This window comes from Arabidopsis lyrata (genome assembly GCF_000004255.2).
Source record: "Arabidopsis lyrata subsp. lyrata unplaced genomic scaffold ARALYscaffold_6, whole genome shotgun sequence".
Taxonomy (NCBI): Eukaryota; Viridiplantae; Streptophyta; class Magnoliopsida; order Brassicales; family Brassicaceae; genus Arabidopsis; species Arabidopsis lyrata.
This window is the reverse complement of record NW_003302550.1, coordinates 22,049,276-22,062,595: the sequence shown is the minus strand read 5'-3', so window position 1 is coordinate 22,062,595 and position 13,320 is coordinate 22,049,276. Positions and strand designations below refer to the sequence as shown.

The following is a 13,320-nucleotide window of genomic DNA, read 5'->3' as shown; positions in this document are numbered from 1 at the left end:
ATATCTGAAACGAATTAATATAATGAACAAATTAAAATACAACTATATATCCTACAGTATCATCAATCTTCTTCAAAATTTTATAACGTTTAAATTCTCTGAATCAAGCGAATTGAAACTTCCCATTTATTGTAATAATATACGAATATGTCAATAAATTCATCATCCGACAATAGACTTTACTCATTTCAGCTCTCAACATGTTTAAGAACAGCAAACACATTCCCATAGGCCATAGCCATTTTCTCCATTAAATGATTTTTTTAATCTTCACCAACTGCTTATAATTATTACATTTGTCTCGTTTATAATTTCCTTCTCCAACAACTTTAAATCCATAAATAATGAATACGTATCATTTTGATCGAATTCAAATTTTTATTCACAAACAAACACATATGAGTACTAATGTTTCTAATTCGTAATAATATTGCATGCGTAAGGTGCAGAATTAGGAAAAAAAAAAGGTGCAAATTTACGGAATAGTATAATAGAGGACATCCGATTAAATTTGAAGAAAAGATTAATTTATACATAAATCATTAAAGAATTCAAATTTTATAAAATCTAAAATAGGGAAATAGGTTTTCTTAATTTCTTTCCATTTCAACTTACTGTTATAAATAAATAACCTTTTTAAAAAAACATTTTACAAAAACAAATTACAGAACAATTAAGCAAAACAAATTGAACTATACCGGTGAACATGGTAATTATTTTGTCATTAAAATCACGATTTTGTAAACCTATATGAATTGTTAAGAACTGTAAAATAACAAAATATTTGCCATCATATCGTCATGCGATTCTACATATTTCATAGTGACATGCAATCATGCATATGTTATAAATTCACATTTCAAGTAAGAAGATAGCTAAATCTTTTTTTCAACATAAACGTGAAATTTCTTTTAATGTTAAGACTAAAGTGAGACATGTCTTAAGTCAATCATGATTAACAAGGTAAAAGCATTGTTGAAATGGATAAACAAAGCACAGTACGTGGTTATGATACATAATTAATTAGTTTGATCTGTTTTGCTTTTTTAATGTTACAAAAAAAAACAGACAAGAAGCTGAGAATAAGGGGTAATATCGTCATTTACTAATAATATAAAGAAACACCAACCGATAAAACGTCCGACAACGTTCATACTTCATACGTACTAGCTACAACATTCCATACATTACACCAAAAACTTCAAAGCCCCCACAAATCTCTAAACAAACTTTAAATTTCTAAAGACACAAAGAGAAAGACAAACCCGTATTCGATTCCGGTACCCTGAATATGCCAATCGGGTGGGTCAAATCCTTACATTGCAAATCAAGAGCATTCGACGATGTCTATCATCATCACTCCAACAACGGTAAACTCTTATTGCCAAGTTACAGCTGCAGAAAAAACGTTAGAGACGTCGTCGATAACCGACCCGGATCCATTAAGAAAAGCCCAAAACCCGACCCGGCTTTACGACGTTTACGCTCTTCTAGTCGACCCGAATCAGAATCCAATTCTCATCACCAGACCCGAAGAAGCGTATCAGCTCGAGCTTCCTCTGAATCAACATTGCCCGTATTGACCGATCTTCCCGACGGTCATCCGTCGAGAAACGTCGTGGAGATTATATTCCAATCTAGTTGGAGCTCCGACGAGTTTCCGGGTCGGGTAGAAATGATCTTTAAAGTTGAAAACGGGTCAAAAGCTGTGACCCGGTTTGAGGAATATAGAGAAGATGTGAAATCGCGATGGCGCACGAAATTTGATTCCGATGAGGTTAACGGCGGCGCGTGTGATGAAGACGCGCGGTGTTCGGCTGATGGGAATGAGATGATGAGGTTTTTTCCTTTAGGTCCGATTCCGGGAGGAATTAACGGCGGCGCGTGGGGTTTTCCTGGTGGTAAAGGAGCGGCGGTTTGTACATTTTCAGGTAGCGGTGAAGCGCATGCGAGCACAGGCGGGGGAGGAGGGAGGAGGGCGATGTTGATTTGTAGAGTAATTGCGGGTCGGGTTGCGAAGAAAGGTGAATTCGGGTCGGATTCAGTAGCGGGTCGAGCTGGTGAGTTGATTGTCTTCGATGCACGCGCCGTGTTGCCTTGTTTCTTAATCTTTTTCAGATTGTAAAAAATTATTATTATTATAAAAACAATAAAGTTAAAGATTAATTTTGATTTATATATTTTGGTTCTGTTTCATCTCCTTCGTATTTCAGATTATATTTAAATTTTGGTTGTTTTTTTAGGGTCCAATCTATTTTCTCATGTTTAAGGTTCAGACACTTTGGCAGGTTTCGATATTGAATAAAAATCATTGATCATAGATAAAATAAAATATTCATTACTACTTTATTAGTGATGTTTTAATTAAGTAAGGGATGTTTTGTTTGAATGCCCATGTATTAAGGCAGATTCGTAAAATGTCGAATAGAATTATACTACTGTATAGTACTAGTAAGTAGTAATGAATAAGGGTTTGGACGGTGATTCAAAACACCTAAAAATATAATTATGAAAAGAAAAAAAATAGAAAAAGTACTCGAATAGTTAGAAATGATAAGAGATAAATAGTGATACCGTTTTAAATACCATGTATTTAATTTGTTTTTATGATTGATAACCATTGAAATGATATAATCTTTTTCGTTATGGTAAAGAGTTACCAATACAATTCTTTTTTTTTTTTTTTTGGGTCCAAAGACCAATGAAATTCCAAAAATATTAATACTAAGTATTAACTAAGATACTTCATATGTTTGCACTGAATAAGTAAACTTTATTTAAATAACAAATAAAATTGATTAAACGCCACTTAGTATTTGTATATATGGGGGATATATTCGTGGAAGTTGTTAGATATACCAAATGCAGCACATGGTAAAACTGAATGGTACACCCAAACACGAATGGAACCACAACATTATAATTCATACCGCAGAACACGATGTATATTGATCTCATTCGAAATCTCAAATATCTATTCAAAATTTTTATTCACTAATAAACGAGCTTCATATATTCACCAATCACCAAGTGGTCTATAATTCGCTGACTGCCAAAGAGACAACTCACTTGCAAATTACAGGTGAATATATATTTATTACAAGAGTATCTCTAGGGTTTATTCTAGATGATTCTAGGATTAAGATTTTCGGGTTAGTATAAGTATTCTAGAGTTGGCCACGAGTCTAGATTAGCACTCTTGAATATTTATACGGTTGTAAACTTTGAAGCTAACTAAAAAGCTTAGAAGGTGAGTGTGTTTTGAACTTTTTTTGTCTTCACAGTTGTGTGATAAGAAAAAGAGCAGAGAGTTAGGCTTAGATTTGTTTTAGTCGGGGTTAGTTATTTTGGTAGAATAGATCAAGTAAGTCTGAGATAAATATGATCCTTGTAAAAGATCAATTATTAATAAAAACAAGTAACGACGAACGTTGGATTTGGCGCATTTCAAATTAGCAATCTGTGTTACATACCCTCTATCTCTTCTTACACCACAAGTGAATACTATAAAGGTTTTCTTGTCTTGGTGGAAGAGTGAGAGAGCAACAAGGCCAAAACAAAACATAAAAAAATTTCGAATTGGAGTAGATATGTCATTATTTGTAATAATTTTCAGTTTTTATTTCGAAACATGAATGGCCAGCAATTGTGATCAAAGCGGATGTGTTCTCAAATCAGGCTAATAAAATTATCAGTTTCTTCAATTTTGTAAATAATATTAAAGAAATATGAGAGAGCTGAACATTTCTATTTGAGAAATATCATTTTAAACTTCGTAACAACTAACCACTAAACAATACTTGAAAAACAAAACAATCATTTAATCGTACTTTTTATTTGTTTTATTCGTTTTGTCTAATCAGTCACCATCGATCTGAGTCATATAAACGTAGATTTGAGTACCATACAATGCAACTCAACATTTCTAACAGAAGTTAGTTATATAGATTAACTTTACTTAGTTGTTGGTGTCTTCGTGAGGCTGATTTAGTTTGACTTTAAAAGAGTGATCAGAAAAAAGATAATCATGAAAATGAAGATTTGGTGGAAGACTAACTTACATTATCATGATGTATAATTACAATACCAAGTGGAAATACTAATGATAGTTCTTTACATTATGACTTAAATATTTGATTTATATATGATAACATAAACACAGACAATACATGTGGTAGTATGTCAACTGTTCTAGACAATCTCTTGAAATTTTAAATTGCAGCAGCATTTGCTTTCAAGCAACAGTTTGATATTATTCCGTTTTGTGTACTAGTATTACTTTCTACTATTTAATGGCATTCATATGGTATTATAAAGGAAATCTAAAACCAACCAATAAGAAATTTTAAATAAGCTTATCCCACATTATATAATAGTACGTAGATACCACTTTTAATAACTAATAAATGGATAGTTATCAAACCATAGTAGGTGTATAAATTTGTATTCTCTTAATTTATCAATTGGAAAAATTCCGTCCACGATCCCAAAATCCTATAAAACATGCATAAAAAAGAACTTCATTTTGGTAAGGTAAAATTCCCTTCAGTACTTCAAAATAATCAGTGATATATTTTCGAGTATAATATATATTAATTAGTAGGTGCTTTTCATCAAACTGTTAGATGAGAGGGACAATCAAACAGATATGAATGAGAGACAGAAGTAAAACACAAGTAATTATTAACATTTGTTAAGTTTTATTGGTGACTTATATTTCAAGTTTCATTTTTTTTTTGAAACCATTCAACTTTTTATATGTGTCTAAGCATGATCCTCTAACTCTCTAATTATAATCATTCATTTTTGGAATTAAAAGTGTGAACATGTACGACATAAGCAACAAAAAAAAAACAAAAATGAAACCAAAAAACAACCAAATTTAAATGATTGTTTGTATGTCGTTTGCCAAATTGTTTTGCTGGTCTTTTTATTTTATAAGCATGAACTAAAAAAAAAAAGGCATGAATTTGTAACCGAAAACATTTGTAATTGACCGATATTAGTATGTGAAATTCAATATCCTGATTAAAACTATATACTTTTAAGATTTAGTGTAATGTAATTTGCTGGTCTTTTTAACTACAAGCATGAGCTTGTAACGGACAAATGTTTGGTGTTTGAGTTTGACCAATCTTAGTTTAAGTCGATTCCGAGAAACTCAATATTCTGATTAAATTTTAATTTCTTAAAATGCTAACACAGGCTATCTTCTTTGTAATCTTTGCTAATGGTCAACCCTCGAATAAGATGTATATTTTTCGAGTCTACAAACATATTGATATTCTATTTCTTGATTATTGAATGTATAAGTTAGTTCACCATGAGAGAAGGATGAAAAATTTGGCATGTTCCACATGCCGGTCTCGGCTATGTATGTGATATCCAAGAATCCTTCCACACTACGGTATTACACCATGATCCAAGTCTTGTAGTTGGATACCTTATTCCAACAATGGCTTAGCGCACATTGCACTCCTCAATCCATACGACGGGAATTAATATCTTTAATGTTTGTTTAAGTTCTTTTTTCGTGTGACTTTGATGATTTTGAAAAATTGATGCGTGATCGAGAAATCTTTCCAAAACGTTGGAGTGTATTAATAATAATCTTTTCACATTGAAGCACTTCTGTTTTACAGAAAAAAAAAAAAAAAAAAACTATCATCTACAAGGTAAGATGATAAATCTAAGGGTACTCATGCCACAAAAATTACCGTTAGAGCTTTATATGGCTTCACTCTACAGATACTTAAGATAAGAGTTTTCGTACATACAACAAACAAGTAGGACGACAAAGAGTTTCTTTGATGGAACCCCCTTTGCGAATAAATGTAGCATTTAAGTACTTCTCTTATCAGTTTGCTCAAAAAAAAAAAAAAAATGTAGTTCTCTTATCAAAATCATATACAATACTCCACATCATTTATGAAATCTAATTGTCTTAGTAATACCCTGATGACAAGCAAGTATACTTTATCATGAACTTCACTCATATCCGTTTTTATCATCATATAGTTTTTTAACGGAACTTGTTTATCTGAGTCCATAAAACATTTGTTGGTCGATAAAGAATGTTGTCTGAAAACAAAATGCTAACTACGGAAGCCTATTGTGTTTGTGAAACATTTTTTTGTTTACTAATCATTGTAAAGGAAAACAATTAATTAATTTTATTTGGTTACGAACCAAACCCATTCAACTCCCATGGGAGATTGTCATACATAGATGGAACACGAAATTTGCAAAATCCAAATTTAATCCCATATTCCATGAATATGAGAACATAAATTAACGACCAATTGATCCAAATCTAAACCCACCACATTATGCTGAAGGTTTTTGCTTTGTCGCCAATTTACGAAATAATAATATCATCGATACTCTACGAGCACATACAATGGCTTTCCCTCTAATCTCTCCCTTCCCTGAAAATTGTAATTCACCGTGAAAATTACACTTTGCAAAACAAAAACAAAAACAAAAACAAAAACAAAGACAAATAAATATACCTCCAAGTCCTTAATAGATTGTAAATGCAAGAGCTATTAAGTTTTATGAATTAGTTCACGATGTAACTCATAGTTTCTCAAAAACTCATTCGATTAATAGAAAATATGTTTACAAGGTTTCTCCTTAACACTATTTTCTATTCTCTCAAAGTCTTGTTCCTTAATCACATAACGATTAAGAACAATAACTTTCTCTAAAACCCTTAGCCCTGTTCAAGTTTCTAGCTCTCTATTTCTCTCAAGCTAAAACTTAACTGTTATAAATTCTCTCTAGTGATTGTGCTAAGCTTTCTGCAAGCCTTAGCCTTCCTATATATACTAAATAGGTTGAGAGCATACAACAGGTCAATTTCCAATCCTAATACTATTAGGAAAGGATAATTTTTTTTTTCTTGTACGAATAGGAAATTGTCCTTTGTCTTCATATTTCTTTTCCTCCTATGAAAATGAAACTCTTCAGTTTTCTAGAATCTTCTCCAAGCTTCTAGACTTCACTTCAAACCGCCATAACATGATTCTGCTTCTTTCCATAATCTTGATTCACGTTGTTCTGTTCTCTTGAGTTACTTCTTGAGGTATCTTGACTTAGTTCAGAAACTCATTCAGAAGTTGCATCTTCAATCTCCCCCTTTTTAATCTTGTGTCTCTCAAGCACCTGCATTTGAAATCTTCTCTCTTATGCATAACTTTTGTAGACATAAATTCATTACAAGCAATCACAGGCTTCAAACAACCAAAGTCTTTAAAACTTAGCAATTTTGTCCAAAAAAACAAACTCCCCCGGAATTTGACAAAGTCTGAAAAAACAAGCAACAAAGTCTGGAATGGAACCAAAAACACAAAATAAAAACTCCCCCACAACCCAAGAACTCCCCCAAAATTACAGCCAAACTCCTTTTCTCCCCCTGCATGAGAGCTCAAGGTTAAAAAACCAACTTCCTACAACCTTTTAGACAGAAGATGACTGAGAACAAGCTGGTGAATTACTTCATTCAGCTTGGAGATTGTCTGAGCTGTGTCCAGAAGGGCCATAAACATTCCCTCTGAGTCATCCACATCAGATTGTGGCATTTGAATGCTTACACTTTCCACAACACCAAACCCTTGATACTCCAGATTAAACTGAGAAGGAGGTTCTGAGGCATCTTGAGGAGCAGCTTCTGTAGTGTTTGGCTGAGTGTCAGCTTTTGCTTTGCCCTTCATCCTTTCTGTGTAAGCCTGACCAGTTCTGACATCCTTCTTGTAGAACTTCAGATTTACAAACCTTTCTCCAGAATAGATTGGCACTGCTTTTTGACTTATGATCATTCCATAGATTATTCTTGGAAACACCAACCATCTTTCATCCTTGTTCTGAACGAGTGACATCACTTGATTGAAAATCATCTTCCCAACATCAAATCTGATCCCATGAAAGATCTTGTAGATCAGCTGAGCTCTTTCCACTGAAACATAATCTGGATTAGACGAAAGAATCCAATTATGAGCCTTGATACAAAGAAGTGCTCCAACCCGTGGTGAAAGGTTCTTGAAAATCAAGTCATCCCAGCTAGTTACCTCTTCTTCACTTAAAATCTCTACAAGCTTTTCTTTTCCGATGGAATCAGCCTCACTATCTGCTTTCAATTCATCTTTGTTCAACTCTTTGAACCCGAGAAACTTGTTGATTTTCTGAGGAGAAAACTCATAGATATGTTCTCTAACGAATACACTGACTTTCTAAGAATTTTCTTCAGACTTCTCAAAAGGGAGATTAGCATAGAACTCAGCAACTACCTCCTTCACATAGCTTCCTAGATTGGACACAGTAGACTCTTCAAAGCTAAATATCCCCAAATATCTTCCCCCTCTAAATCAATCAAGCGTTCCTCAACTAAACTCATATCCTTAAATAACTTATACTTTTCTCAAGCTTGAGGAGATGAGAACAGCTTAGATCGAAAGCTTTTCTTGGATTGACTTTTACTTGAGCAAGAAGCCTTGATAGATTTGCTCTTCTTGGAACTTGTTTCGACAGTCTTAACCGATGTTTTTTTATTGTTAATATCATTGATAATATACACACAAACGTATATATTATCTCGATATAAGCAAAAATACATATTAACCGATGTTTTTTTTATTGTTAATGACTAAGAGATTCTGGATTTAAGTATGTCCATCTCTTCAAATTATATATGGACCAAAATATCTTATTATATAAAGTATGGATTTCAAAGTTAATAACTCATAGGATTGTGACACATGACAAATCTATCGATCTTAGATTTTGACACGTGTAAAACAAAATTTCTTTTTTAAAATAATAAAAAAGATAATTGTAAGTAATTATAAATTTAAATAATTTTAGTGAAAACCCCCTTGGCCCATTGGTTAAACAAGGGTTAATTAATGCTTCTACATCCAGAGGTCTGGGGTTCGAGCCCCAGATACTGCGATTTATTAATAAATTTGCAGATTATTGGAGGCAAGTGTGCAGGAGATCTCCAACGATGTACAATTATAGCCGTTCGCCAGGATTCTACGCAGAGAGGGAAGTGTCCATCAAGAGCATAAAGAAGGAGGTGAAGGAGGTGAGTATGAAGAAGAAGGTGAATAACGTGTCGTCTGTCGTGGATTTAATAAGGGTCGGAAGGAATTGTCCGTTGTAGAATCGTCTATGTAACTGTTATCATAATTTGCAATAAATAATAAATCCAGACGTTAAAAAAAAAAAAATAATAAAAAATGTAAAATATAATTATAAAGATAATTGTAAATAATTAATATTCCTATAAACAATTTAAAAAGTGTCAAAAGATAATAATAAGGAAATTATACGTTTTTTATAATTAGAAATATATATTTCAATTAAACAAGAAAAAAAATCAGGCAAATTTATTAAAAAGGAAACATATGTTAATATAAAACTAATATGTTCTATTTTTTTCTCAAAGATAGTAATTAATAGTATCATGAACCGTTATCAGTCAAGGATTTTATCATGTTTCATGATTAATTTTAAATTTGATATTATTTATCTCAAATTCCTTTCCAATTAGAAATATATGATGATTTATTTAAACTAATCCTCATATTATTTATTTGAGTTTATTTTTTCAATTAGAAATATGAGTAATCAATTTTTTTCCTTTATATAATATTTTTTTACTTAACTGTGTTTTTTTTGTTTGTCCTCAATTATGATTGTAGTATTCTTAGATTGTTTATTTTAATTTCTCTTTTCATATTTAAAGTATCAATGATTCATATATAATCATGTTTATAATTTTTTATTTTTATTTTAATTGTTGTATCTTTAAATTATTTATTTTGGTTTCCACGTTCAGTTTAAATTATATAAGATTTATAATATATCATAATTCTAATAATTTTAGATAGCGACAGTGTCATGATTTAAATTACAAATTTACATTATTTATATCAATTTTATTTTCTAATTAGAAATATATGATGATTTTAAGTAAAGTTTATATTGTTTATTTGAAATTCTTGAATATGTAAGAACTTATATGCTTCTTCTTTGAATTTAATTATACTATTTCAAAATTGTTTATTTAAATTTCTATGTTCATATTTGAATTTTATAAGATTCATATATCATCGTGCTTATAATTTTTTGAATTTATCAATTTTTATTGATGGATCATAAAGTCAGTGCAATCGAGTATATAGGAATCGAACCCGCAACGTTAGCTTGCAAGGCTAAGGGTTTAGTCGATTTATCATATTTATATTTTTAACGTGTTTAATTAAAAACTACTTTGGTTTCATTCGCTAACTTTATGATGAATATTTTTAATTTTAGTTCTTCATATAGTATACCATGAGTTATTGCTATGTGATATATCTTTCATTCGAAATAATTTTGAATTAATAATTTTATTGGTTAAAGAGACTCACAAAAATGCCCTTTTTTCAATACCCCTTTTCAAAAATGTCCCATTTGGCTGTCCATTTTTAAAAATACCCCTTTTTATGTACAAAATGACTAAATTACCCTTCTTTTAATAAAAGATATCACAAATATATAAGGAAATATAACAAAATTAGGTCCACAAAATACAAAATATTTTTTGGTGGGAAAAGTGATCCCGCAATTTTTCCCGCCAAAACACTTGTAAAAACTTGTAAAACCTTTAAAATACCTTGTAAAATTTTCTCGTAAAATTTTTTCCCGCCAAAAATATTTTTTTGCGGGAAAAGTGATTCCTCAATTTTTTTGGCGTTAAATTTTTGGCGGAAAAATTTTTGGCGGGAAAAATTTACAAGGTATTTTAAAGGTTTTTTACAGGGTATTTATAAGGTTTTACAATGTATTTTAAAAGGTTTTACAACGTATTTATAAGGTATTTATAAGATATTATAAGATTTTACAAGCTATTTTATAAGGTTTTACAAGTTATAAGGTTTTACAAGTTTTTTATAAGGTTTTACAAGTTATTTGTAACTTGTAAAACTTTTTAAAATACATTGTAAAACCTTACAAAACACTTGTAAATACTCCGTAAAACCTTTAAAATACTTTGTAAATTTTTCCCGCCAAAAAAATTGCGGAATCATTTTTCCCGCAAAAAAAATTTTTGGCGGGAAAAATTTTTACGGGAAAATTTTACAAGGTATTTTAAAGGTTTTTACAAGTGTTTTTTGCGGGAAAATTGCGGGATCACTTTTCCCGCCAAAAAATATTTTGTATTTTGTGGATTTAATTTTGTTTCAAATAAGGGTAAAATGGTCATTAAAAATTAAAAGAGGGCAAACTTAAAAATGAACTTTCAAAGGGGGCATTTTTGAAAAGGGGTATTGAAAAAAGGGCATTTTTAATAATTTTTCAAGAAACAATGCAATAGTGAAAAAATAAATATTTGTAAAAAAATTTCTACTTACAACGTTGTTAATTCATCTTTGTTAACTTTGATTTTTTTTTTTTTAAGTTAAACCCGTCCATTAGACGGATCCTTATCTAGTTTTATATAATTTTTGTTGAGTATCATTTAAATCGATGTTTTAAAGCACACCATAAAGAAAAATGGACACGAAAAAAACTGAGGACACAGTTTCAACTTTCAATGGATTAATTTTATGGAAACTCGAAAGAAGATTCGTTGTCTGATCTGAGACTTATGTCTTCGTGACTCATCACAAAGTACAGATCCAATGATGCACGTGAAGTAAAGTTTTTTTTTTTCTTATTTTTTCTACAAAAAAACAAAGGGTATGATTGGTTAACTACAATAAAGGAAAAGAAAAACGTAGAAGAAAAAATTCTTCAGTTATATACCAGTCAAACAAAAAATTAGAAGAAAACTTTTTCTTCTAAAATTGTCAAAAAGTAACTACAACAAAAGAATTCTTTCATCTCGTAAACAACTAGAACTTTTTTTTCTTCTTGATGGGACTTTTCTTTTCCTCTATTTTTTCTTCTCATTTCTTCTAGTTTTTTAACCAGTCAGACCCAAAGTTCTCATTTCATCTCGTAAACAACTAGAACTTTTTTTTTTTCTTGATGGAACTTTTCTTTTCCTCTATTTTTTCTTCTCATTTTTCCTCTATTGTTTGCTTCACAAAAATAATCGATACCCACAAATGAAAAATAATCTTTTCTTTTCCTCTATTTATAGACCCAAAGTTCTTAGATCAAAAATCTGTGGGTATCGATTATTTTTGTGAAGCAAACATGATAATCGAACACTTTTTTCAACTAACACCGTTTATGACCGTTAACTTTATTGTCAACCATTCCCAATTAGAAAAACTTGTGATTTAACCGGTATTTACACTTTAACCCCTCCATGATCTACGTGACTTGAACTTTTTTCTTACACAAGACCCCGCAGCCCAAAAGCCCACTATACACAATTCTTTAGCACGTGACCACCCTCAAAATTTCAATTTATTAGATTCAGTTCCAATTATTTATACTTTTCAACCAGATTACTACAGTATATATTAAAAATTAAACAAATTCATTATAATAGTGGAAAATATATTAAATCAAAAGATAATGAATTATATCGCGAAGGTTGTAAAGTGAAGATAATGTGAAAGAGAAAGACAAAAAAGAAAGACAGATCTTTTGTTGCCTTTTTATGGTAAGAAGGGCCCATCTAAGGCCCAACTAACACGTGGACGCGTCAACAATACACTTCAACACGTGTCGTCTACGAGCTTTTAGTCTCTTTTGACTCATTGTCACGTGTATGTTAACGGACCAGCTTATTTAACCACCAACGTCCTACCGTTGTAATACCATTAACGCTTGACGCTTCTCACATTTAATTATTTAAGGACATAAATTCAGTTTAAGAAAGAAAAAAAATTTCTAAGTTTGTCCAAAAAAAATATTTATAAATGTGGTGTATTTAATAAATGGATTCTCGAGATCTTACGTGATCCAAATTGAGAAAGAAATTTGATTACGTGAATTAATAACATCAAACGCACAAAGGTTTTACACAGTTTAAGTTCAAACATTGATTACAACAAGATTCCACGCCATACCAAAGCATACAGTATTGCAAAAATACGTTTGTGAGTAAATGAAAAACGTTTATGACTTTATATAATTCCCGCATAACGAATAACTTAATTAATCTAATAATCTCATATATAGTATCAATATTTTCTCTATCCAACAAAAAAATCTTCATAATAAAATTAATTTGCATTCGAAAATCATTGAAACAACGGATCTAATGGGTACTTTGGTTAAATCAATACAAAATCTAACTATTGTTTGTTAACACAAATTTGTTAATGATATTAAAATTTATCCTAGTATAAAATAACGATATCTTTTATGGTAATT

General features: G+C 30.8%; 1 protein-coding gene across 1 annotated transcript; it reads left to right on the top strand.

Annotated features, from left to right (window-relative positions):
• Positions 1-970: 970 nt before the first annotated feature.
• Positions 971-2,174, top strand: LOC9310841. Its single transcript, XM_021022054.1, has one exon. The coding sequence runs from the start codon at positions 1,292-1,294 to the stop codon at positions 2,123-2,125; it is 834 nt and encodes a 277-aa protein (XP_020877713.1). The 5' UTR covers positions 971-1,291; the 3' UTR covers positions 2,126-2,174.
• Positions 2,175-13,320: the final 11,146 nt, after the last annotated feature.